Source organism: Chiloscyllium punctatum, chromosome 2 (assembly GCF_047496795.1).
Source record: "Chiloscyllium punctatum isolate Juve2018m chromosome 2, sChiPun1.3, whole genome shotgun sequence".
NCBI lineage: Eukaryota > Metazoa > Chordata > Chondrichthyes > Orectolobiformes > Hemiscylliidae > Chiloscyllium > Chiloscyllium punctatum.
The window spans coordinates 131471788-131497933 of record NC_092740.1 but is presented as its reverse complement, the minus strand read 5'-3'; the positions used below and the strand labels follow the sequence as shown (position 1 = coordinate 131497933).

The 26146-nt window shown below is 38.6% G+C and overlaps 1 protein-coding gene across 22 annotated transcripts in view; it reads left to right on the top strand.

Moving 5' to 3' along the window:
* The window catches only part of bnc2 (basonuclin zinc finger protein 2), a 583190-nt gene extending 557508 nt beyond the window's left edge, over window positions 1–25682 (top strand). For 19 of the 22 annotated variants that reach the window (XM_072589035.1, XM_072589041.1, XM_072589036.1 and 16 more), the window contains 2 exons: window positions 6798–6824; window positions 17698–25682. In XM_072589035.1, coding sequence (XP_072445136.1) covers window positions 6798–6824; window positions 17698–18352 — 682 coding nt within the window. In that variant the 3' untranslated portion in view covers window positions 18353–25682. Of the gene's footprint in view, window positions 1–6797; window positions 6825–12991; window positions 13261–17697 lie in introns of those variants that run through there. The other 3 variants (XM_072589037.1, XM_072589047.1, XM_072589057.1) reach the window with 2 other exon arrangements.
* Window positions 25683–26146: the final 464 nt, after the last annotated feature.

Below are 26146 nucleotides of genomic sequence, written 5' to 3'. Positions count from 1 at the left end.
TTGATTTGTCCTGCTTTTGTGTACAGGACATAACTGGGCAATTTTGATCATTATTGGGTAAATGCTAGTGTTGTTACAGTACTGGAACCATTTTGCTAGGCGTAATGCATGGTAAAGGTAGTATCTGGCTGTTCATTTGTCTTTTTAATATAATGTTTAATGAGTGTGTCATTAGTGATAAATATATATTACTTTGTAATGTATAACAACTGCAAGTTCCATTGGACATATAGTGATTATTTCCTTTGAATAATTCGTCAATTATCATATTGATTGAGCATCTGGTGTAAAGTCAAGAATATATTCTGCCTTCATACTCCCTTTCCTCATTTTAGAGAGGTGTAAATCTATTTTTCATAACATCCTCCAATCATCAAATTGGTACATATCTATTTCCATCCTTCACTGACCCAGACATTTCATTTATCTATTCAAGCATGGGGTTTGGGCACTAGCTGTTTGGGTCAGTATTTTTTGCCCATTCTTAATTCACCTTGATGATTTGATGCCTATCCTGAAATGTTTTAGTACTTGTGGTGCAGTTACATGCACAATGCCATTTAGGAGAGGGTTCCAGTGACAGTGATGGAACATTAAAATATTTCCAAGTTATATTAGTATCCAACTTGGTAGGGAACTTGCGATGGTGTTCCCTTGGATCTGCTGTTGTCATCCTTTTAAGCAGTAAACATTTTGCATTTGGAAGTTGCTGCCAAAGAAACCTTGATAAGTGGTTGCAGTTTACCTTGTAGATGGTATATACTGTCACTACTGTGTAATGGTGATGGAGGGAGTGAGTACTTAAGGTATTGGGGCGATGCTGAACAGGCATGCTGCTTTGTCCAGCATGGTGTAAAGTTGTTGAGTGTTGTTGAAGTTGCATTCATCTGGGCAAGTGGGCAGTATTCCATCACATTCCTGACTTAGGCCATTTAGTCCATGTTGGGTCTGTCAAGCAATCCAGTCAGAACTATTCCTCTGCTCAGTCTCTTTAGAAGTTTATTTCACTCAAAAGCATATCCAATTTCAATTTGATATCATTTATCATCTTCATTTTCTTGATCCTGATAGGCTATAGGTTCCTGACCATTACCATACTCCGTGTATAAATATTGCTCCACATTTCTTGTCCAAAATCTCACTGCTTCCCTTCATCCATATACAATCAACTAATGCAAGCAACTTTTCTTTGCCGACCTGAACCAAACCTGTCATTACTTTGTGAAGCTGTACCAGATCTACCCCCCTGTCATCTTTATTTCAAGGACAGCAATCTGGGCTTTTCCAATCTAACCTTGCAGCTCAATTTTCTCATCCCAGGAGCCATTCTTGTAAATCTTCTCTGTAGCCTTTCGCAGCCTTCACGTTCTTCTCCAAGACTACGAATCAGAACTGTATGAAATAATTTAATTGTGGCCTAGTCAGACCTTTATGGAGTTTAACTCCCTGCTTTTGTCATCAATACATCAATTTATGAACCCCAACATCCCATCTGCTTTGCTAACCTCTTTCAATTTGTCCTTCCACTTTCAAAGATCTACATCCTTCAGGATTCAACTAGTTCAGTCAGTGGTGTCCTCCAGCCACCGTTGGTGACAAATGATGAAAGCATCCATTTGGAGTGTATAATGTGCACTTGCTACCCTTGCTACTGCTTCTAGGCAGTGTTCGGGATTAAGGAGTACTAATAAATAAGTACTAATTGATCAGAGATCAATAGAAGGTAATCAGCTGAAGGTTCCTTCCCTATTTTTGACTTGTGCCTCATGACATGAGGTTACTTTTGAGGACTACCAAGGCTATTCTGTCCTGACAATATAGTAATGTGTTGCTACCTCTGATTGGTCTGCCTTGCTAGTGGAAGAGGACATCATCCAATGCTGGTGATGGGAAGTGTTTCGGATCATGTTTGTAAGGTATAATTTGTCAATTGTGAATGTATCAGTTCGTTGCTTGAAAAATCTTTGCAACAACTGTGCCAGTTTTGGCACATGGACTCCAAATGTTGATGAAAAGGACTTTGCAAGATTGTGACTTTATTGCGCCTAGATCGATCCTGGGTGATCCATCCAGTTTTACTCTTATCTAATGTTTTTTGTAGCAGTTTAATACAGCTGAGTGGCTTGATCAATAATTTCAAGGGGCAGTTAAGAATTAACCACATTTCTGTGTATCTGGAGTCACATGGAGGAAGTCCAGATAAAGACAAATTCCTTTCTCTGAAGGGCAGTAGTGAAACAGATGTGGTTTTTTTTGACAAGTTGGTAGTTTCATAGTCCCCAATACTAAGACTATCTCTAAATTTCAGATTTATTGAATTAATTTTAAATATCTCTTGTTGTCATTGCCTCTAGAGCATTAATCCTGACTTTGGATTACTAGTTCAGTAACATTATCACCATGCCACTGTTCCCATAGTTGCAGAAAATTATGCTACCTTCTGCTTCACACGCAGTTTCGATTTACCACAGTATATCACTTTGTAAAGTTTTGGGAGAATATAAAAAATTCATATTAAAATTAAAGAATTCACAAAAGACGTGGGAGGGAAGTCCATGCCAACATAGCCGTACATAGACTCCAAGTAGATTGTATTAAAGAGCCTTTTATTTATTTTAACAATATGTATTTATATAATGCCATTGGTCATTAGCCAAAATCTGACATTGAGACATCAGGAGATATTGGTACAGGATATCAAATATTTGGTCAAACAATAGTTTTTAATGATTATCTTAAAGATGGGAAGTTTCTGGGAGGGAATTCCACAGGTTCGGGCCAAGGTAGATGAAGACTCGATCAAATATGGAATAGAGAATATTCGGGTTGTTCAAGAGGCCAGAATTGAAGGAACACTCATAAAATGGAAAATGTAGAGCTGCAAAACATTACACAGAAATGGATGAGACCATGAAGAGAATTTGAACAGGATAATGTAATTTTCAATGTGTTCTGGAAAAAGTAGATAGAAGTGGTCAATGTCATCTTGGATAAGGGAGGGAAACAAATGCACTTAATGTATTGTCAGCAATTTCTGTAATTTTTAGATGAACCAGCATGCTGGTAAATTTGTTCTTTGTGATACAGTACTTTTTATTGAAGCAGCTCAAACTTAGAAAATTTAAACAGTTATTATTATTTTCCAACACAAATATGACTCAAATGTAACCTTCATTTGGATGAACAATTACTATTGGCAGTTATTTCAGGGAATGAATAGTCCTTTTGGGGACAGCACTAATAAATGGGTATACCTGACCTTAAAATCCTGCTGATGTATTCATTTATAGATTAGATAGGTTGGACAGTGAGAACCTTTTTCCTCAGATGGCAATGGCTAGCACGAGGGGACATAACTTTAAATTGAGGGGTGACAGATATAGGACAGATGTCAGAGGTAGTTTCTTTACTCAGAGTACAGTAGGAGTATGGAATTCACTACCTGCAACGGTAGTAGACTCGCCGATGTTAAGGGCATTTAAATAGTAATTGGATAGGCATATGGATGAGAATGGAATAGTGTAGGTTAGATAGACTTCAGATTGGTTCCACAGATTGGCGCAACATCAAGGGCCAAAGGGCCTGTACTGCACTGTAATGTTCTATGTTCTATTCTATTTTATTCCAGTGAGATTGTGCTCTTAATGTAATCAATTAGAAACTTTAGTAAAACTCAGGAAACATTGCTCATACATTAATTTTTATTGTCCTGACAGTGGAACTCTTTATGAAATGCAGAATAGAAAAACATAGAATTCCAACCTCTAAATCCTTAGATTAAGCAACTGGAAAAACACAAATACACCTCACCAGTTGGGTTGGGGATACATGGATGTGATGACACAGTGACTGAATGTAATAAAATTCCAGGCTTTGATATTAAAATATTATGAACCATCACTTCAAGATGAGATTGTATTGAATGATGAAGTAGGCTTGAGGAGCTGAATTGCTTACTCCTGCTTCTAGTTCTTAAGTTCTAAAATTTGAATAAGATCTTTTGGTTTATTCAGTGCAAGTTTTAGCTTCAAGAATCTTCTGTGACTCGATGTGTTTGCTGATTCTGCTTATTGGTAATTAGCATTAGGCAGGCTCATGGTACGTGGAATGATTTCTGATTTTCAAGTAAATAAAAAGTAAGTATATGATCTATTCAATATAACAGCCACAATACGGTATTGTAGCTGTTATATTAAATAAATAGTTACTTGAAAATTAGAAAAGATCATTTGATACTCTCACATGAGAAACAGTAGAAAAGCAACCTGTTCCATTTAACTTACTTGGGTTGTTAAAAAGTAGAATGCCCATAGTCATGTTACGGAGGTCTGGATCTAGTAAGTCTCTAATCATGAATCTCCTTTATTTGATGCAAGTTTTCTTCTGTTGCACACTGTGTGTCAGCAGAGGCCTGTTTTCACTTTTGGAAATGCATAGTTCATAGCTCCACTGAGTTTGGAAACATATAATACTGAAGCAGAATTTTATAGCCATATTCAATCTTGCTTTTGACTTATTCTAAAATTCTCCATAGTGGATCTTGTTTTGAGGTTCTTTTTACATGAATGAACTTTAAGTCCAGAATTATTTCACCTTCAGCCTACAGCATCTAAAATTTAATTCTAATAGGCAATAGCCCTAATTCATGAACACCACACTCAACTTCATGTCTATTCTCAGTGGTGCTAGCAAAGGTAAGGAAGCTGAGATTCCCAGTCAGTAATTCTTGAAATACAATTTAGCCCTGCCGTATAAATACTGTGGCTACAAGAATAGGTCAGAAGTTGGGAATTCCATCATGAGTAATTCACTTCCTGATTCCCCAAAGCATGTTCAAATATCTATAAGGCACAAGTCAGGATTGTTATGTAATACTCTCCATTTGTCATTCTCTCCAACTCGAGACACCACACACCATCCAGCAGAAAACAGCCTGCTTATCGATACCCCATCCACCACCTTAAAGATTCATTCCCTCCACTCCTGACACAGAGTGGCAACAGTGTGTATCATATACAAGACACATTGCAAAAACTTTCCAAGATTCCTGCAATAGCATATCCCAAAGCTTGACAGTCTAGAAGGAGAGGGCAGCAGAGATAAAGGAATACTTCCACCATCAAATTCCCCTCTAAGCCCCACACTAATCTATTATCGTTCTTTCATTGTTGATTGGTCAAAATCCCAATACTCACTTCCTAGCTACACTCCACGGACTGCAGTGATTCAAAAAGGCAGCTTAGCACAACCTTCTTGAGGGCAATTAAGCTTTGGCAACAAATTTTGGTCATGCCAATGAGGATCACATCTTACGAAGGAGTTTTTTTAAAAACCTAATCAATAACTCAATCTTGTAATCCATCTCCAAAAAGGTTTTAATAAACAAACTGACTTGATTGAATTAACTTCCTAACTTTTAAGAAAAAAAATGGTTATTGAAGTGGCAAATGTATATAGCGTTTTTAAACCTTTACCTTTTGCGACCATGACTAGCGTTAATCATTCCCAGGTTATGCAAATGTCAGATGCAGAGTGAAGCTCCATTTGCTCTGTCTCTTGACCTTGGAGAAATGCTCCCCATTTCTGTCACATACACCAGTCGTATTTGTGGCCCCTTAGAATAAAATTGACAACTTTGTATAATTTGTATTTGATTATAGGGAGTTATCTAAATGAGTTGAAACTAAACTAGACTTTGTTAACGTACAATGTTTGTTTGTGGGAAGTGGGGAAGGAAGATGTTTGCACTTACTAAGTACTATACTTTATAGAAGAAAAATGTTTTGATGTTACTTATTGAATCAAATCTTTGACCTTTCAACCTGAACTCAGATGAAACCAAGACTGTGATGGTGAATCTGCAAAGCCTTTGCACCAACCAGGCCAAAACAGTAGATTTGTTAAATCAGTTGCATATTCAATCATTTCATGGTAATTTGTTTTGAAAGAGATGTCTGCCTGTTTTCACTGATAGCTGTCACTGGTCAGATAAATAAGTAAAGGCATTAGCTCTTGAGCAATTATATAAATAATAATTAGAGATCTCCAACAATTCACTAGGCTGGAGAGAAGGGAACAAAGGTCAATTTACGCTGATGTACTACTTCAGTGTTTTAAAATAAATGACAGAAAATCACGTGTTCTTTTTTTAATTGCAGATCCTGTTCACCCTTTTTTTTTTCTTGACTTGATCCATCTCCGGTGACTAGTTTAAATTACATCAATTGCCTTCCCCATTCATTATGCAGTTAGGAGTCCAATTTGATGGTGAACCATAGCGTTTGGTGATTTTACAAATGCAGGTCAATCGTTTCTCCTCTTTTTAGGGAGAACATATGTTCAGATTCTGTATTTTGGATGATGAAAAAAGGGCTAATGATTTTGAATGTTCCCCTGTGTTTCTATATGAAGATGCGGGATTATCATAACATGTCATAAGAGATTATGTGAACGGAGCTCTACAAGATCCTGTCCCCATGTAGAAAGGTTGTCTGTATTGAAACTCTTAGTCAAGTTTTCCAAACTAAAGGAAACAAATTAACTCAATAATTATTTTACAGCTTTTCTCCATATTTCTCAAGCCAGCTCACAAGGGGAGAGACCTGACTTTTCAATGGTGGTGTAGCCTTTGATATTATTGAAAGTGTGGGAAAGGAGTCCCATTTTATTTCTGAATATGTATTGATTTGTTAACAGTGTATATTTATCAGGTGTAACATTACTGATTATGAAAGCACTAGTTTCCTGATTTATAACTAATTTTTCTTTCTTTTTTTTTTATTTAACCCATTTCTCAGGCATCTCATACACAGAATACCGCACAGGTATAAACCATTTACTAATCTTACACGTAGTTGTAGCTTATTGTGAAATTGTAAACTATTGAATGAAATACTTGCAAGTACACCATATGTAGATTTGGTACGAGTATGTTAAAATTGTGCATAAACATAATTTTTAACTTTGAATGCCAGACAACCTGTAAATAAGATACAACTGCTTCTGAGGTACTGCATATTCTGACAACTGTCTGATGTGAAGATCATAATTAGGATTAAGAAAGCTAATTCATTGAGTAAAATGCAGTCTTGTATCAATAGATGTAAGAAATTATGGTACTGTTTGGAAACTATGCTAAGGGAGTGTTGCTATTCTGCTGATTTAAAGGGAAGTCTATTATTAACAACAGTGTATTGAAGCTTCCCGTATTGCCAGAGTCCCTCCCATCCCAGTTCTGATTTATAAACTGATATAATCATCTCCTGTTAGTGAAACTGCCTGAGCTGATGTACAACCTAAAATCAAACTTATCTCTCTTTAATGCCCAGAAAGCCGCCCACATCCCCCCGCCCCCCCCCCCCCCCCCAACTCCCCTCCATTATCTGTGTGTCAGTTTCAAATCAATTCTGCAGTTGCTGAATCAACCAACTAGCAAGCTTTCACATTGGATTGGATTGGATTCCCAAAGATCAGTTGCTGTAAGAAATGTTCCCTACTTTCCTTTATTAAAAAAGGAATCGTATTTGCAGTGTTATGGGGAAAAGCTGGGACATGGGTGTAAATTGGACAGATTTTACAAAGAGGCAGTATAGCTACCATGGAATAAATGCTATCCTTATGTAAGATGCTTACAAAGGAATCAAAAGTAAAGGACTGTTTAATTGGAGCAATTTTAATGTTGACAACACACCCAAAGCCAAGAGCACCACTAAAGGGTGATTTGAATTGCTTGAAATGTGTCATTGGCGTGGCAGTGAGTTGAATGTACCAGCAGCCATCATCCTTTCATTGTCATCTTTCATTGCTTACTTATTATTCTAAACTCTCAGTTCCTCTTAATTTCACATCTTCCTTCTCTTATTATTTCTCTTTAGATTCTTGTTGCAAGAAGGACCTGTATTTTTCAACTATTTCTCACAATGCCTAACGTGCTTTAAACCAATGAAGAAATTTGCTGAGGTGTAGTCACTGTTGTAATGTGAGAAACATAGAAGCCAATTTGTACAAGGCAATCTCCCAAACACCACAATATATAACCTGTTTTAATGATAAAGCTGAGGAATAAGTATTGATTAAGAAAAATAGAACTCCTCTATTTTTCTTGGAAATAGTGTTGTGGGATCTAACATGTCCATCTGAGAAAACTGGCAAAGCTTGTTTTTACCATCTCTTCTGAAAAATGGTTACTTCAGCCGTGCAACACTTCCTCAGTATCGCACTAGGAGAGAGAGCCTGGATTGCATACACAAACCTCTGAATTAGGTTGTGATTCCAGAACTTTTTTGATTCAAAGGAAGGAATGTTACTGAATAAATCACAACTGAGATCTTCAGAAGATGTTTGACTGTTTTTAGTTTTATGATGATTGTTTGAAGACTGACAAAAAAATTCTGAAGAAACAGCATTCTTGATCTGAACATCATGCCATACCAGCACTGTCTCAGTACTAATGCAGCCTCTTTTCAAGAGAATGTTGTTTCAGTAATCTTGCTGAGATAATAATCAATATCATTATATCATGAAAGTGCTGTACAATGTAATTTTAACATCCACTTCTACAATTCTTTACCTGATGAATTCTCTCACACATTATTACACACACAGTCTAAAGCACACTCATATAGTCACAGAAATAATCACTCACACACACACAACATACACAAAGCATCTCATACACATACACTCAAAATGTCACATGAATAGACAAATATATTGAGAGCCTCTCTCACATTCACAAACAAAGTTGTGCATACAAACGTGCTCTCAGAATTGTGCACGCATATACACAGAATTTTATACACACAGAACTTCATGCATGGAAAACCCCATACATGATCACAATCACATGCATTCAGTTATATGATGGAATATGTCAGCAACTGTGCTATTTATTTGCCAATGAATCTACTCACTAATCCTCTCCTTCGGTTCTACCAGGACTGCTGAACTCCATTCAGTTTATCCTTGTTTCAAACATGTAAAAAAATGTTGAATTCTGCGAGTGAGCTGAGAGTAATTGGCTTTGATATCAAGATGGCATTTGATCAAGGGGAACATTATGGAACCTAGTAAAACTGAAGTTAATAGAAATTGAAAAGAAAACTTCCACTGAATGGGATCATACTGATCACAAAGAAATATAGTTGTGATTCTTGAAGACTTCAAGTTCAATCACCATCAGCTGCTTCAACAATAACTTTTCCTGTCTCCTTCAGTCATAGATGAGAATGCCTGCTGATTACCACTGAATATTCAACAATAATGAAGTAGTCCATGTCCATAGGTTGCAAGAACTGGACAGTAGTCAAACTTGAGCAGATAAGTGTGAAGTAACATTCATACCACAAGTGCCAAACAAGACATTCAACAACCTTACCATTGCTGAATCTCTCTGCCAACATCCTGGTATCATTGACCAGAAATGTACTTAAACCAACCAAAATAAATAGTGTAGCTACTGGATCGCTGTGAGGTTAGGAACTCTGTATTGAGTAATTCACCTTCTGATTCCTTAAAAACTTTCCACCACAAAGCACAAATGAGAAATTAGATGAAATACACTCCACTTGTCTGGATGAGTACAGTTCTGAAAACACTCAAGTTCAATACCATCCAAGATAAAGTAGCCTGTTTGATTGTCACCCTACCCATCACCTTAAAACAGTTATTCCATTTCTTCACACTCAGTAGGTCAAAATCTTAAAACTTCTCCCCTTTCTTTCTAACAGAGTGGTAAGTGTACCCACACCAAATGAACTGCAAAAGTTGGTTCACCACAGCCCTACTGAGGGTAATTAAGAATGGGCAACCATGACTGATCTTGATAGGAATACTTCAGGTCCCTGATAATGAATAACACTTGACCCCATAACATATGCAGACAGTGACACATACTGCCTGTCTTTGGCTGATGAATCAGTGTTTCTCCATATTGATCACCACATGGAGAATACCAAGGGCACAGAAGGTAAACTAGGTGGGTGTCTTCCATATCCATCACCAAGAATGCCTTGGCCGCACCATGACTGACTGAGCTGACCAAAAGGACAGAGCTGCTAGACAAGGTTTGGTGGTGAGGGAATCAACCAGCAAATTGTTGGGAGGTTCAGAGAGTTAAGGACAGACAGAGATTATCAGTAAAGCAGATGTTTATTCTCTCATCCTCATTTGCAGAAAGGGTTTAACAGGTTTGTGGGCTCATATTCATCAAGCATGAGTTACAAGAGGAAAATGTGTTTCTCTGCCACTCTGTTTTTCAGGTGAAATTCCCATTTTTGCTGGTATGATTGTGCATTTGACAACTCGCACAATATAATATATCCCATTGTCCAAAATAAAGCAGGTGTCTGAGTGCTCAGACAACACAAGTGAACAAAGCTTCTTTTCTTTCCCTGCTTTCAGTGGATTGACAATGAGAAGTCTGTACTTTATCCACTGATGAGCAGGTGTTCTTGGCTAAAATGCTATCAGACATTTCACTAAAATGTCTGCGCTGTCCTGAGAAAAGATAAATGGTTTTATTGCATATTGTTTATGCTACAAGCTGGTCATCTTCATTTACAATACCATAGAGTGTGGAGTCAAAATCATCTTTCAGTTTCCTCTTATCTTCTTTTGGAATTGTTACAGACACACCTTTGTTAATAGACCTGGAAGTGGGGTTGGAGTGCAGTTCCTATCTTTTTGATCATGTATTCCCAGAAATAATATCTCTTATGATTACGTGACTTCTGCAAATAGATTTTTTGGGAGGATACACACTCCATTAGTAAATTAAAAGAAACCTATGAGCTTGAACTTTCTACATCCAGAATTGGCTCCTGAATTCAGCACTAATGCTTTCTTCAGAGTTTATTTTAGTTATTACATTACACCTGCATCAATAGAGCAATTTGTTACAGTATTCAGAAGCATCAAATTGAGTAAATGTCAATATAAATGGATTAGATGAAACTAGCTACTCTGCTGACAAAGGACAGGGGACTTATAAGGAGCAGAGTCCCACGCAGTAATAATCCAAGTAGAGTTTGAAGATTGGAGCAAGGTGTAATCTAATTCAAATATTATTCAGAATCTGATCTGCAGAGAACTCTATAAAGTATATTTTCAAGCTTGCTTTTATCTTTAGGAGTTCCATCTAGTGTTGTCACAAGATAGTTTTTGTATCGATGCTACAGTAATTATCTTGTAGGAATCACACTACTCCCAACAAATTTGCAATTCCTTGTCTGTATCATCTGCCATCAATTCAAGTGTTTTCTGGGCTATTTGTAGAGGTCTGAGAATATCTGAATTCTACTTCATGCTTTATCACACCTGGACTCCATTGCAATATCTTTTCAAAGCCAGGAAAGGAGTCAACGTGCTAATAATTCATCTCCCTTTTGTTGGATTTGACACATTTTTGTTGCGCTTAGAATCTTTTTCCCAGGACAGATGTGTGCCACATTTACCCTGACATGGGTAAACATTGGCCAATATTAAACAGGCATTTTAAACAGACATGGTGATATAATTTCACAGAGTAAGATGCAGCAGCTAGAAGTGGGTTGCATGAATGGAATTCAATCAGGTGGCATGGTAAGCAGATGAGGCACACTGGTGTCCTTTACACATGTCACTGCGAGCCCAGAGTATTGTTGATCTCTCTGTATTTGTCCATAACATTTACACAGTTTAACTTTTGATATCTGTTTGACTTGGATTGCAAAGCAGCTGGCAATTTGTAAATCTTGTTGACTTCATTGCATTATGAATTTGCTCAGTGTGGATGGGGCAAGTTGTGAAGCAGACATGGAACTCAGTGCCAAGCTATTGATTAACTGACCGATGGAAAGCCATTATTTTAAATAGGATTCTGTATCCTCAGTGAACTGTTAAGTGCTTTGCTCTGTTCTCAATGTCATCAGTTCACATGTCTAAACTCTGTACTGGATGATATAAGACCATGCACCTATCAAAATCTAAGTCATTGAATCATTCATATCTGAGAATAATGAAACAATTTGACAACTCTTGTTTGACCAGTTAAAGATGCAAAGCAAACCAGACAATTAAATAGACAAATCATATCACTTAATTGTCCAACAGCCTTCCCTTGCTCTCCCTATCCCAATTCACCCCACACCACAGAAAAGACTGCAACTTCATCTGCAGTAATATAATAGAAGTAGATACATTTCAAATGATGGGAACAAAAGACTTCCCAGAACATTTGTTTTTCTATGCAGAGACTTTGTAGGTTTAAAAAAAAACATTTACCCTTGAATTCAGCTTAGTGAGCCTTCCCTGAACTGCTTCCAATGAATATATATGCCTTTTATGTAAGGGGACTAAAGAATATGTAGTATTCTTGAAGTTCATCGATACACTACGTATGTAGTATGACTTCAATACTTTCATACTTCATCCTCCTTATAAAAAAGATCCGTATTCTGTTTGCTTCCCTGACAATTTGTTATACCTGCACAACTATGCAAAAATGCACAGATTTCTTTGTGCAGCATCATTCTGCAGTCACCCTCTATTTAAATACTTTTCTGCAAAAGTTTCCCATTTTTCCAAATTATATTCCATCAGTCAAATTTATGCCCACTCACTGCATCTACCTTTATCTCATTGACACCTACTACCTATCTTTGCATTAGCAGTTAATTTGCCTATGACACACTTTTTTCCTTCATCAGAATCATTAACAAAGACTGAAGCATTCAGAACAATTTTCCACCATAATTGCTAAGTTGATGATTCATCTCGACCTCCTCCTAGGGTGCCCAGTATCACAGAAACTAGTCTTCAGCCAATTTGATTCATTCAATGGGATATCAATAAATAGTTGGAGGCACTTTATACTAAGGACGATGAGCCTGACAGTATTCCGGCAATAATACTGACGATGTGCTGTAGAACTCACTGGACCCCAGTGAAACTATTCTAGTACAGCTACAACACTGACATCTACTTAATAGTGTGGAATATGTTTTGTACACAGAAAATAAGACAAGTTCACCCTGACCAGCTACTGCCCTGTCAGTCTACTCTCGATCATCTTTGAAGTGATGGAAGGTGTCAGCAATAGAGTTTTCATGCAGCACCTGCTTCCTGATGTCCAGTTTGGGTTCCACCAGAGCCACTCAACTCCTGACCTTATTACAGTCTTGGTTCAATTGTTAACAAAAGTTTGAATTCCAGAGATGAGGTGAGAGTGACAGCATGTGACATCAAGGTCACATTTATTCAAGTGTGATATCAAGGACCCCTAACAAAACTGGAATCAATGTGAATCAGGGGGAAAGCTCTCTACTGATTGGAGCCATACCTGACACACTGGAGATTAGTATGGTTGTTGGGGGTCCATCACCAGCTCCGAGATACCTCTTTAGGAGTCCCTATTGTCTTAAGCCCAATCATTTTCAATTGCTTCATCAATGACCTTCCCTCCATTATAAGCACAGCATTGGGGATGTTTGTTGATGATTGCACAATGTTCAGTACCAGTCACGATTCCTCAGGTACTGAAGCAATCCACGTTCAAATGCAGCAATGTTTGAACAATATCCAGGCTTGAGCTGATAAGCAACAACATTCACTCCATACAAGTTCCAGGCAATGACTATTTCCAACAACAGACAATCTAACCACACCACCCTTGACTTTCAATGGTCTTAACTAACACTATCTACGTTCTAGGGTTTACCAATGACTAGACACTGAACTGAACTGAACTAGCCTTACAACTACAGTGGCTACAAGCGCAGATCAGAAGCTAAGAATACTTCAGCAAGTAACTCATCCCTGACTCCCCAAATCTATCCACCATTTACAAGGCACAAGTCAGGAGTGTGATGGAATACTTCCCACTTTCTTGGATGAGTGTAGCTCCAACAACACTCAAGAAGCTTGACACCATCCAGGACAAAGCAGCCAGATTGTTGCCACGTCCACATGTTCAATCCTTCCACCTCTGACAATCAGTAGCAGCAGTGGGTACTGGCTACAAAATGCACTGCAGAAATTCACCAGAAATCCTTAGATAGCACCACAACCACTGCCATCTAAAAAGACAAAGCTAACAAATACATGTTAATATCACCATTGTCAATTTTGCCTCTAAACCACTTACCATCCTGACTTCAAAATAGATCACTGTTCCACAGTGTTGCTGGGTCAAAACCACCGAATTTCCTCCCTAATGTCATTGTGTTTCTAACTACACCAAATGGACTACAGTGTTTCAAGAAGGCAGCTCACTAACACCTTCAAGGGAATTGAAGAGTGGGCAATAAATGTTGGCCCAACCTGTGATGCCCACATCTATGACTTAATTAAAAACATAGTTGGGGCCAGCACTGATATGTGTGACAATCCATTATTTATATTTGCCAACCTAAACGTGACCCATTTATCCTTTCTTTATGTTTCCTGTTAATTGCCCAATCATTTATTAATGTTAATACCATATATTATGTTAATACAATAGGCTGTTAACTTGTGTAATAACATTCTGTGTGATACCTTTCTGAATGTGTTTTGTGTGATTGGCTAAATGTCTTGCAAATGCTTCTATAATAATGGAATCCAGCAGTTTTCCAATGACTGGTATGAGGTTAACTGGCCTTTGGTTTTCAGCTCTCTGACTCACACCTTTCTGGAATACAATTGTCACATTTGTGAATTTCCAATCTTCTGGATCATTGGTTTCAAACAATGCATCCACTATTTCTGTAGCCACTTTTTTTAAAGATGATAGAATTTGTACCTCCAAATCCAGGGGACTTGCCAACCTTTAGACCCATTTGTTTTTCTTGGACTTTTTCTCGAGTGGTAGTGTTTATTTTAAACTTTTTCCTACCTTTTTGCATCTTGATTTTGCTCCAATTCTTGTGATGGTTTTATTGTCTTCTGCTTTGAACACAGATGCAACATACTTATTCAAATTATCTCCTATGCTTTGTTTCCCATTATTAGTACTCAGTCTCATCCATAAATGCTTACTTTAATGCTACTGTTTCCATGTTATGTATTGTAGAAGCTTTCACGGTGTTTGGATGTTTCTTGCTAGTTTATTCTTATCGGCTAATTTCTCCCTTCATTATATCTCAGTAAACAGTTGCTGGTTTCTAAAACTCTGTCAGCCTACCACGATTTTTCACAATCTTTGTACCATCTTTAACTTTCTTAGTTAGCCATGTATGAAGGATCTATCTCACAGAGCCTTTCATTTTCAATATATATATCTTCCTTAAGAGTTATGAAATACCTCCTGAGACATCTTCTCTATAATCTATTCCCTCGGACCTATTTTCCCCATTCCATTCTCACCACTCTACCTTCATATCTTTGTCATTGCCTTTATTTAAGTTTAATATTCTTTCAGACCCCCGTTCCTCACTCTCAAAATGAATGAAAAGTTTGATTCTGTTATGATCATTCTTTCTATGAGGATTCTTTACTCTGGGGACATTAAATATTGTAATCCTTTCAGGATTAGAACGAAGAATTACATTTTTTTGTGAGAGTTTGGCTGAACATATAACAGTAGTTATGATCAGACTTATTTGACTGCATTATGTCATTGGTGATTACAGAATAGTGAAGTTGAAATAGACTCCTACACAGTGTCTTGTCCTGAACCGAAAAAAAAGGTTTCATTCATGGGGGTTCTTGTGATTTGAATTTGGGGGAAAGTCAATTGTACCAGTGTTCTGCTTAAATATCTGACAGTCTGAGTGTATAGTTCCATCCCACGTTAAACAGAGCATAAACAAATGTCATATATCCTACTGGAAAGCTTGCATCAGGGACTTTCCAAAATTCTGGGTGCTTATCAATTTTCAAGATACCCCATAAATTGTTTATTTTCAGTCGTTGAAAACATAAATAGCAAAAAACACCTTTCAGTTCTATGTTTTGGTCAATTGTGTGAGTGCATTTTTACTTTACAAAGCACAAGGCAGTGGTGTAGTGGTGATGTCACTGGACCAGTAATTCACAATTCCAGTCTAATGTTCTGAGGGCATGGATTCAGATCTCACCATGGCAGAAGTTGATATTTAGAGTCATAGAGATGTACAGCATAGAAACAGACCCTTCAGTCCAACTCGTCCATGCTGACCAGATATCCCAACCCAATCTAGTCCCACCTACCAGCATCCAGCCCAGATGCCTCCAAACCCTTCCTATTCATATACTCATCCAATGCCGTTTAAATGTTGCAATTGTACTAGCCTCCACCACTTCCTTTGGCAGCTCATTCCATACATGTACCACCCTCTGTGTGAAAAAGTTGCCCCTTATAAAAGAGACCAATCTTTCCCCTCTTATCCTATATCTACCCCCTCTAGTTCTGGACTTCCCCACCCCAGGGAAAAGACTTTGTCTATTTATCATATCCATGCCCTTAATGATTTTATAAACCTCTATAAGGTTACCCCTCAGCCTCCAGGGAAAACAGCCTTAGCCTATTCAACCTCTCCCAATAGCTCAAATCCTCCAACCCTGGCAACATCCTTGTAAATCTTTTCTGAACCCTTTCAAGTTTCACAACATCTTTCCAATAGGAAGGAGACCAGAACTGCAAGCTATATTCCAACAGTGGCTTAACCAATGTCCTATACAGCTGCAACATGACCTCCCAACTCCTGTACTCAATACTCTGACTAACAAAGGAAAGCATACCAAATGCCATCTTCACTATCCTATCTACCTGCGACTGCACTTTCGAGGAGCTTTGAACCTGCACTCCAAGGTCTCTTTGTTCAGCAACACTCCCTAGGACCTTACCATTAAGTGTATACACCCCGCTAAGATTTGCTTTCCCAAAATGCAGCACCATTAAACTCCATCTGTCACTTCTCAGCCCATTGGCCCATCTGATCAAGGTCCTGTTGTAATCTGAGGTAACCTTCTTCGTTGTCGACTACACTTCCAATTTTGATGTCATCAGCAAACCTACTAACTTTACCTCTTATGTTCACATTCAAATCATTTATAATTTCACTTCAATAAAAATCTGGAATAAAAAGCTAATCGAATGATAACCAAGTCACTTCTGACAATTGTATTAAAAACACATCTGGTTTATTAATGCCCATTAGGGATGAAAATTTGCTATCCTTATCTGATCTGGCCTACATGAGAGTCCAAACCTACTGCAATGTAATTGGCATTTAAGTGCCTTCTGGGCAATTAGAGATGAGCTATGCCCACACCCATGAACGAATAAAAGAGAATACAACTCCTTTCCATGGAAAATGGTCAATAAAACCATCAGCGATCAGGCCACTTATTCAAACTATATGTTATCTTGGACTTTGCGTGGTTGCACAGAACAAGTGACTATACAAGTCATAAAACTGCAAGTCACCTAATCCATTTGAATCTCCCTTCCTTCGAATAGTAAAATACTGCAACTGTTCCCACTAGCATTCCTGAGATTGGAAATTTACTGCATGGGAGAGTTTAGATCGAGTAGCAATGACTATTTTCTGTGCTTTCTAGTTTTGCTTAACCATTATTCTCAAATTCTAAAAGCGAACGGATGGGAGATAGTGAACAACCCCTGGGTTCCTTATAGATTTTTTCATTATTCATGTTATTTACTAGTCTTGTTACTTATTAAATTCTGTTGCAGGTTAGTGCTCTACGACTGCAATAGCCATTCACTGTACTGACAGACACGCTTCTTGCTCTTTCCAGACACAGCGCCAACATAAACCTTCACCGTAAGCTTCTGACCAAAGAACTGGATGAAATGGGCTTGGATCCAGCTCCACCACTTGCCAAGGATCTCCGTGAAGAATTCTTGGCCAAGATCTATGGAGGGCACCATGGAATTGGGCTAGATATGCGGGAAGAAGCCAGTTCACCGGGAACGGAAGATTCTCACACCAATGGCTATGCAAGGGTCACAGCAGATGATTACATGGTGTTAGATCTCAGCACCACTTCTAGTGTTCAATCCAGCAGCAGCATTCACTCCTCACGGGAATCAGAGGCAGAAAGTGATGAGGGGATTCTGCTGGATGAAATAGATGGGGCCAGCGACAGTGGTGAATCCACTCATAGAGCAGAGGCCCAGTCCCAAGCTGCTGGTTCAAGTCATGAAATCCTAGAAGCCTCCTTACTGCAGGCGGCATCAACTAGCAATGGTGGAATCATGTGTATTATCTGCCACAAAATGTACAGCAACAAGGGAACTTTGAGGGTTCACTATAAGACAGTCCATCTCCGTGAAATGCATAAGTGCAAGGTCCCTGGTTGCAACATGATGTTCTCCTCTCTGCGGAGCCGGAATCGACATAGCCAGAACCCTAACCTACACAAAAATGTTCCTTTCACCTCCATAGATTAATGCAGGTCTCTACTCCAGGTGGCCCTGATCTGTGGAAACTGCCAAGCCTTTTTGACATCAGGTGCTTACTCTGCAGTTTTGCTCTCTAACCTGGGGTTCGGACCCAAGGAGCAATTGTTTCAGCTCTGTAGATTGAAACCCCAGCTCTTATTGAAATGCTCACGCTTAATTCATCTCCAAAGAGACAATTTGAACTAACTGTGACTGTTGCCTGCAAAATAAAAGTACCTTCTTATTGTCATTGTGTACTAACTACTTGTCAGCTTTTGAAAGAAACTTTGATTGAGCATGGCGGCTTATTTTGTAAATATTGTGCCCTTAAAAGGCCAATGATGTAAATCTATTATACTGTCATCCTGATAAGCCAAGGCCCTCTTTTTTTATAATCTTTGTGCTTTGTGAAATTTCCAAAATCGGCAACATAGAACTTGTAAAGTAAAAATTCCCACTTGTTTTAATTTGTCACACAGCGTCAGGGTATGTCTCCTGAGCAGAGTTTGGGCATATGATGCCATTTTGTAACTTTACTCTTTACATCCATAAAGTTATATAACCGTAAAATTAGAGCCAGACTGTTTGGGGGGTGATGTCAGGAAACACTTCACACAGAGAGCAGTAGAAACCTGGAACTCTTTCTCCGAAGAAGCTGTTGCAGTTTAGTAACGGTGGAATGACTGGGGATGTTCAATTGGAAATATTGGAATAAAGATTGGTAGTTTATCATTAGGCAGGGGTCTGAGCATTACAGAATCAAGGCAGTAGATGGAGTTGAGGTACAGATAAACAGTAGTATAGCACACTGTTTGAATAGACACAAGGGACTGAATGGCCTCCTTTTGTTGCTTTGTTCCATGTGAGTTAAAATCAGTCGATTTTTCAGCTCTCATTGTGTCCCTATTTATAACGTAGAACAGCTGGTCTGGCCTTTATTATGTTTAAAAATACTGCACTGTCTTTTGTGAACTTCTTCATGGGTCTCTCCTTAAAGACAGGAACATTTTATTAAAAATCCTCCGAGTTGAGAATACATTAGTACCTATCTCTAACCTGTTACACCCTGGAACCACCTCAGCCCTCTAATCTTGCTAATAATAATCACATCTATGTAAGTCAAATTTCATATTGGTGTCCCTGCCTTCAATTATCTATGCCCTTAGCTCTGGAATTCCCTCTCTGATTCTCTTGCTCCCTCTCTTTAAGATGCTCCTTAAAATCAATTTCATTCATCGAGCTTTTGATCAACCCCACTAATAACTCCTTGTGTGGCTATGTATTGAATTTCTGTCTGATAAAACCCCTGTGAAGTGCTTTAGGATTGTTCGCCATGCTGAAGGTGCTTAATAAACACAGGTTGTTGCTGCATTTCAAATCTGCCCATTAGGAAACGTTTGTAGGATATGAGATGTTAGCATATGCCATCATTCTCAGGTATTCTATAAATCAGAGATTCTGATGGTAGTACTAATCTATATCAATTTGGCTATTTGAAAATGAATAGGTCTTTGCATATCTCCTGATCCTTCCTGCCTCTTTTTGATCACAATATTTTTTCAGGTGTGTTGGGCTTTTGTTTTCTCTGCACAAAGGCAGAGGATACAAAGGATACAAAGACAGTGAGATCAGCAGTCTCAATGACACTTGGTCCTTTTAGAACGCATTGCTCAATAAAAGAGCACCAAGTTGCTGAGGAAGATTTATGGAACTCACAAATTAGATCTGTTACACTCTTCTAGTACGTCACCAACCGTTCATGCAATTTGTAAGATGTGAACAGTAAAGTTAGAGTCACTAGCTCGTTGTGATCAGATAAAGCTCTGTGCCCATTAATTTACAGGGATGTGCATCTAACAATAGTAAACTGTCAATATCAAGGAATCTGGAACAGTGGTTGCTATACCCCTGCTGCATGACACCTTTTTGGAAATGTTTCTTTTCAAAATATATATATTAGAAAAAACAAATCATTAAACTTTTCAGAAAATCTCCCAACAGTGGACCCTAGACAGAAATATAGAAATGTTATGGCTTTACTACAAACACTTGACAGTTGGGAAATTCAAAACAATGCCTTCATGTTAAAAAGTAAATCGCAAAAGAAACATTACAGTTGATATTATTTGGATCTAGTTATACATGAATATCTGAGTGTCAAATTGGAGTAGTTACCAGAGTCCAGATTCCCATTCCAAAAGGATTCTCAGTTAACTCATTAGAACAGGGGATTCAATTTTAAGATCAAGAAACATCAAAATAATTTCCTCCTTATTAATACCTTCCAACATTACCTCTGTGGTCTCTTGCCCTTCCTCCCTGACCTCTTACCCCATCTCTTTGGCTGCTGACCCTACTTCCTTGACCTCTGAATCTACTTCCCTGACTTGTCCTACCTCCTGGCCTTTTGCCCTCAATCTTTCATATCCAATCTTTCATATCTTACCAAATCCCTTGGTTTCTCAAGAGACCCCTTGTATCTCTTACTTCAGTCGTCTTCTCTGGTGACTTTGTTTTCAATGCACCTAGAAATGTAAGTCTTCAACTTGATTCACAGTGATGACTCATTTTAACTTGTGCCCCTCATATTTAATTATTGCAGATAATTCTATCTTTGCAGAATATATCTTCCAAAGGAAGTTTGGTTGTTAAATGTAGAATTGACGGTGTTCATTTGGCCAAAACCGTTTTATTCCATTCCAAGGAATACAGACCCAAAGGTCAAGCACATCGAAAGTAATTGATGGTTGAGGAACCTATTATTACAGGGACCTCTGCACTAACAGCTAGCTGAAGAAGAATGCTTTCTTAAATAAATTGAAATAAGGCCTTTGGCTCATCAGTATTACACTCTTATTGATGGTTGGTTGTTTGATTCTTTTTTTGTCCTGTCAGAGTGTAAAATCTTGGGGAAAGGATTCCTGTTACTGAAGGTACGGATGGGTGTGGAAAGCAGACTGTTCTTGAGCAGTTTGACCCTTCTCGCTTTTCTTTGTTATTTTCGCTGTAAAACAAAATATGATGAAACACAGCTTGTTTAATTACTTATTGGAAACTCGGCATGGAACTGCTGGCATGCTGCAGTATCCTGTCAGAGAGCATAAATAGTGTCTGTAGTATTAGTACTTGAATTCAGTCACGCGCTTTCAGCATTTTATGATAATATATGTCATGTCATTTATACAATTCTCGTTCTTAGCTACCAACCTCGCCCTCTTTGGTGTCATGCCCCGTCCCTGCCCCCAATGTTTAGGAGGTCCATTCAGTTCCAAAAGATAATCCCCATTGTGACCAGCACATGACTTGCTGAAAAGCCATACGACAAATAAGCTTGAGTATTATTTTACAGACTTATTTTAAGTACTGCTGGCTTTGTACAGGCTCCGAAAGGAAGATAGATGATCGCAAGCCGTAAAAAAAACACGACCTTTCATTGTTGGGATGCAATTGCTTAAATACCGAGAGCAAAATTTTGTCCGAAAACAAAATCAAAATTCGGGAGGCCTGCAGGTTCCGAACCTATCAATCACTGAAGAACTTTGTAGGCGTTGAGTCTTGTTACACGCTCTGTAATCGACCAGTGTGCGCGCATTTCGAATAATGTAAGAGACATTTGGGGTCATTCTCCAGTAAAGGTTCTCGCGCTGTGACAAATTTTGATCGCAGTTGGATTGCCCAAAGAACTGTTCTGTTGTTTCCGGGAGCTTAATCTTTCAATGAGTAGCACTCAACAGAGGAGGGGTATTTTTAAACATAATTTCTTCCTAACGACGAACCCAAACATAAATGTTTCTTTTTCAGTGGGATATGTGGTATAGGGCATAGTGTTACAATTAAAGAGTGTTGTAGATTGCAATCTATATTATATGAACATGTAAAGCATGCGTTAACTGAAGTATTAAAAAGTGGGAAATTTCTTGTCAGCACCCAAACACTGACTTAGAACTGGAGAATGACCCTTAAACAAAGGAACCGTGGCACTGTTCTTAATTCATAATATTTTGACTTTAAAATCGATTCTAATAGGTATTGTATACATTAATGTGGTTAGTAGGAACAAGTCACAACATCAAAACAAAGAAATTTGTGGGTGATGATAGAACTGTGATATTGCAAGTTTCCTACCATTGAGAGCAGGCTGGTCCAAAGTTGTCCAGGTCCCTTCAACAGTGGAGGGACTTTGAACTGTAAGCTACTGCCAAGTTCCAGGGATTTGGTATCAAACTGACTACTAAAATTCTCAGACTGTTAACAATTATAGTCTTAGTGAATAGCATGCACTCTTAGTCTTAAAATTCAGCAAGTTTATTCTAGTCGGGCGTCTGGTCTCACACAGGACAGGGTGAATCTGCTGGTGTATTTTTTTAATCATGTAAGATTTGGCTGGGAAGACACGGTTTCAGCCTGAATGAAATGGAAACTTTAAAAAAAGCAACGGTGGACGCACTTAAAATAGTTAATGACTGAGAAATCCTGTTGCCTGAAGAGGACCAGACATAAAGAACATTTTGCGTCTGTCTAATTTGTTTTCATGTTTGGTGCTTTGGATAACGTCACGGGAGAGGACATCTTCTTCCCACTCACCTTCCTCCCCGCAAATTAGCCATTTTGTATTATATTACCTTGTTACGTATTTTGAAAGTTTTTGGACCCCTCTGATTGCAATTGTTACCACATAGTATTGTACGGAGACTGACTTATTCGGACTTCTGCGTGCGGCCAAACTACTGGGATGTCTGAGAATCATTGTCATGTGCATTGGTGAAAGGTGAAAATTATTAATACTGACGCATTTCTTAAGCGGTTGGTTCCGTTCTGAAGCAGCCCACTCTGCACACCGCCCCGCCCCAATCCCTCCCCCCACGAAAAAAATAAATTAGGGCTACTTTCCTCATGTATCATTTCGGTGCTTGAACAGTGTGTTTTATGTATATATATATGTATATATGTGAACTTGCTCGTGCATTTTATAAACTTGCTTAATTTTGTATTTGCACAAAAATCTTTCGCTTGGATCAATTTGCCAAAGTGGATTGTTGGATTTGTAATCTTCAGCTTCCCATAAGCTGCTTTCTTCAGTGTTGTGGTTGGGATTTTTATTCGAGAGTGTCACAACTGCTTCTCAACAATCTGATGTTAGAAAAAGACAAAGGCTGTACTGCAGAAAAGTGGGTATTTAGTATGTATTGGACCAGAGCAAATGCTGAACAAACCAGGGAATATAATGCTGGAACATTGAAAGTATTTAGTATTCCTTGTCATTTAACCTCAGTTCTAATTATTCATGTGTCACGCTATGGCCTTGAAGGATGTAAATGTTGATGGCAAGATTCTGACACATTCTAGCATCGACACCCCCACCCTCTTCAGCTCCTCCACACACTTACTCAGCCGCCCCTACTGGGACATAGACTAATAGTGTACACTTAAGTTCAGCATGCGGCCATCAAGTACAAGAGGATGTGTAATTGCCTGTTTATCGTATGTGAAGGGAAAATTGAGTACAGGAACTCAGCCTGTCCCTGAAGCTTACTGATGCATGCATCTGCAATGCGGTGAGCGATCGGAGGTCCCAGCTCGAAGTTTGGGAGGCTGTCTCGCTGCAACCCAGGGGCTGCCAGAGCTGCTCTTGGCTGATAGTAGACAGACAGTAACAAGATGACTTGTTAGGCAAAAGCTCCACGGAGAAATGCTGCGGCTGACAGCTCTTGTCTGTCTTTAAAGCTGCAGTGGATTAGAGTGCAGAATGATGGGGTACTCGGAGCTGGCGTGTCCACTGCGGAACACAGTCGATAGGACTTCATTGTGAAGCAATGTTGAGATGCTTGTGCTGCTCACGGCCACGCAGGTGCCACCCAGGGTGGGTGAGATCTTTGCCCCTCTGGAACAACACTGTAGCCTCATGCCATCACAAACTTCACGGGCAACAGTGCAAATGAGTTTAAAAAGGCATCAATAGAGCCCGAATCTATCATGGTAACTTATTTAGGACAGGGAGATTTGCAGGTGTAATAATAGTCTCGCCTGTCGCCAGTGTTGCTGACACTTCAGAATGCGCCCATTGTCCAATGCAGACCCAAGTCTGATAATGTCACACTCCGACATCAGAGATTCTGAGACCTCTGGCTGCAAGTCCAGCACTGGCTTTAATTAATTCCGTGTCTGGATTTATAAAAGAGAGCCCATTCTGTCTGAGATAACCCACAGCATTATCACTGTCATTCCATGCAAAAGTGTTCAGAGGCAAGAACGCATATCTCAAAAAGTAGTTATTAATACCAGCCCAGTCACCCTCACCGAATCCCAGAAATGTTTATGCAGAGTCACTTAGACCCGACGGTATTACAACTAAATCATCACATCTTGAGCAGAGAAAAAGAGCTGCCATTGAAAGCTAAACAAAGACACTCCTGAGCCGCAATATAAAGACTTCACTCAACACCTACGCTTTGTTCCAGTATTTTAAAAATTATTCACAGGGGTATAGTTCAGTTCTCTGGCGACTTCCAACCAACAAGTACTAGACTTCTTCAATTTTTTTTTGCTGATATTACGAAAAATTAACTTTAAAAAAAAGACTCCTAATAACTTATAGAACTGTATTCTACACGTTGTAGTATTAAGTGTTTCTCACATATTATACAGCTATGAATCTAAAGCAATTATTTTTAGGCAAGTAGTTGTTTCTGTATTTTCGGGATAATGATTTCCCAGACTGACGTGCTCACAGATGTGATGGACAGGGCAGGACCTGGGCTAATACACACCTTCAAGTCTTTTTGTTTGTAATTACATATTAATGTATTTTCGCGACATACAAGTTAATGGCGAAGAAAGTCCATTCTATTATTGGCTGCAGTTTAAGGACTGTAACAGATTTTTTAAAAATCCTAAATCCTCATTGCTTCATTTCAACGAACTTTTCATTGTAATTCTCTTGTTTAATGATGTTTTCAGTTTGTTTGCTCTGTTGTATGTGAAAGTTGATGCACTGCTTCTAATGCTTGAGTAGTCACAGTATGCTCTACAAAGTATGGCTGTACCTGGGGAATTGAAAAGCCTGCTTCACTTTGATCTAATAATCATGACATTGGTAGTTTCATAAATACTGTATGTACTGAAAAACAAGACAAGTTTTTTTTTCCCATTTAGTAGTTTGGAGAAAAGTCCTCTTTTTATTTGAAATTGTCCTCCTTGTACTTTCTGTACTATATACTGTCTCTGTTTTTTGCATAAAATGCATAAGGGTTTGGGATGTAAATGGAATTTTATTCATATTTTGTCCAAATACCTCTTGTAATTTGTATCAGAATTCTTGTACAATTTTTATATTAAAGATTTATCAGTCACTGGCCGATGTGTCCCTGCCTTTTTTGTTAAAAAAAAGAAAACTTCCTGCAGCTAGCTGTCTCACATTTGACCAGAAACCCTGAATCCACTTCTTACCTTGACTTGCCTCAAAACAGATGCTTCAATGATGTTTGCATATGTTTCAGATTCTTGGGCGAACATGTTGTAGATCACATGTCATAGACTGATTCCAGTGCTAAGACGGGACGTGATGGAGACTAATGAGCACTTACATTCGCAGTCACTCGTTACAGGTACACTGAAAACTTGCTGCTCGCCTCCTGCTGGAGCTCCTTCATTTGGATCCACTGCCCCATGACTTAGTGAATCCCACTGAGAGGCCGATTTCTGTCAGGCCTGCATTGTCAATGAGAATATATGGCAAGATGCTCAGCATATTTTGACGAAAAGGAAACACTTCATTGTTGGATTTGTGAGTGCTCTGAAATACTT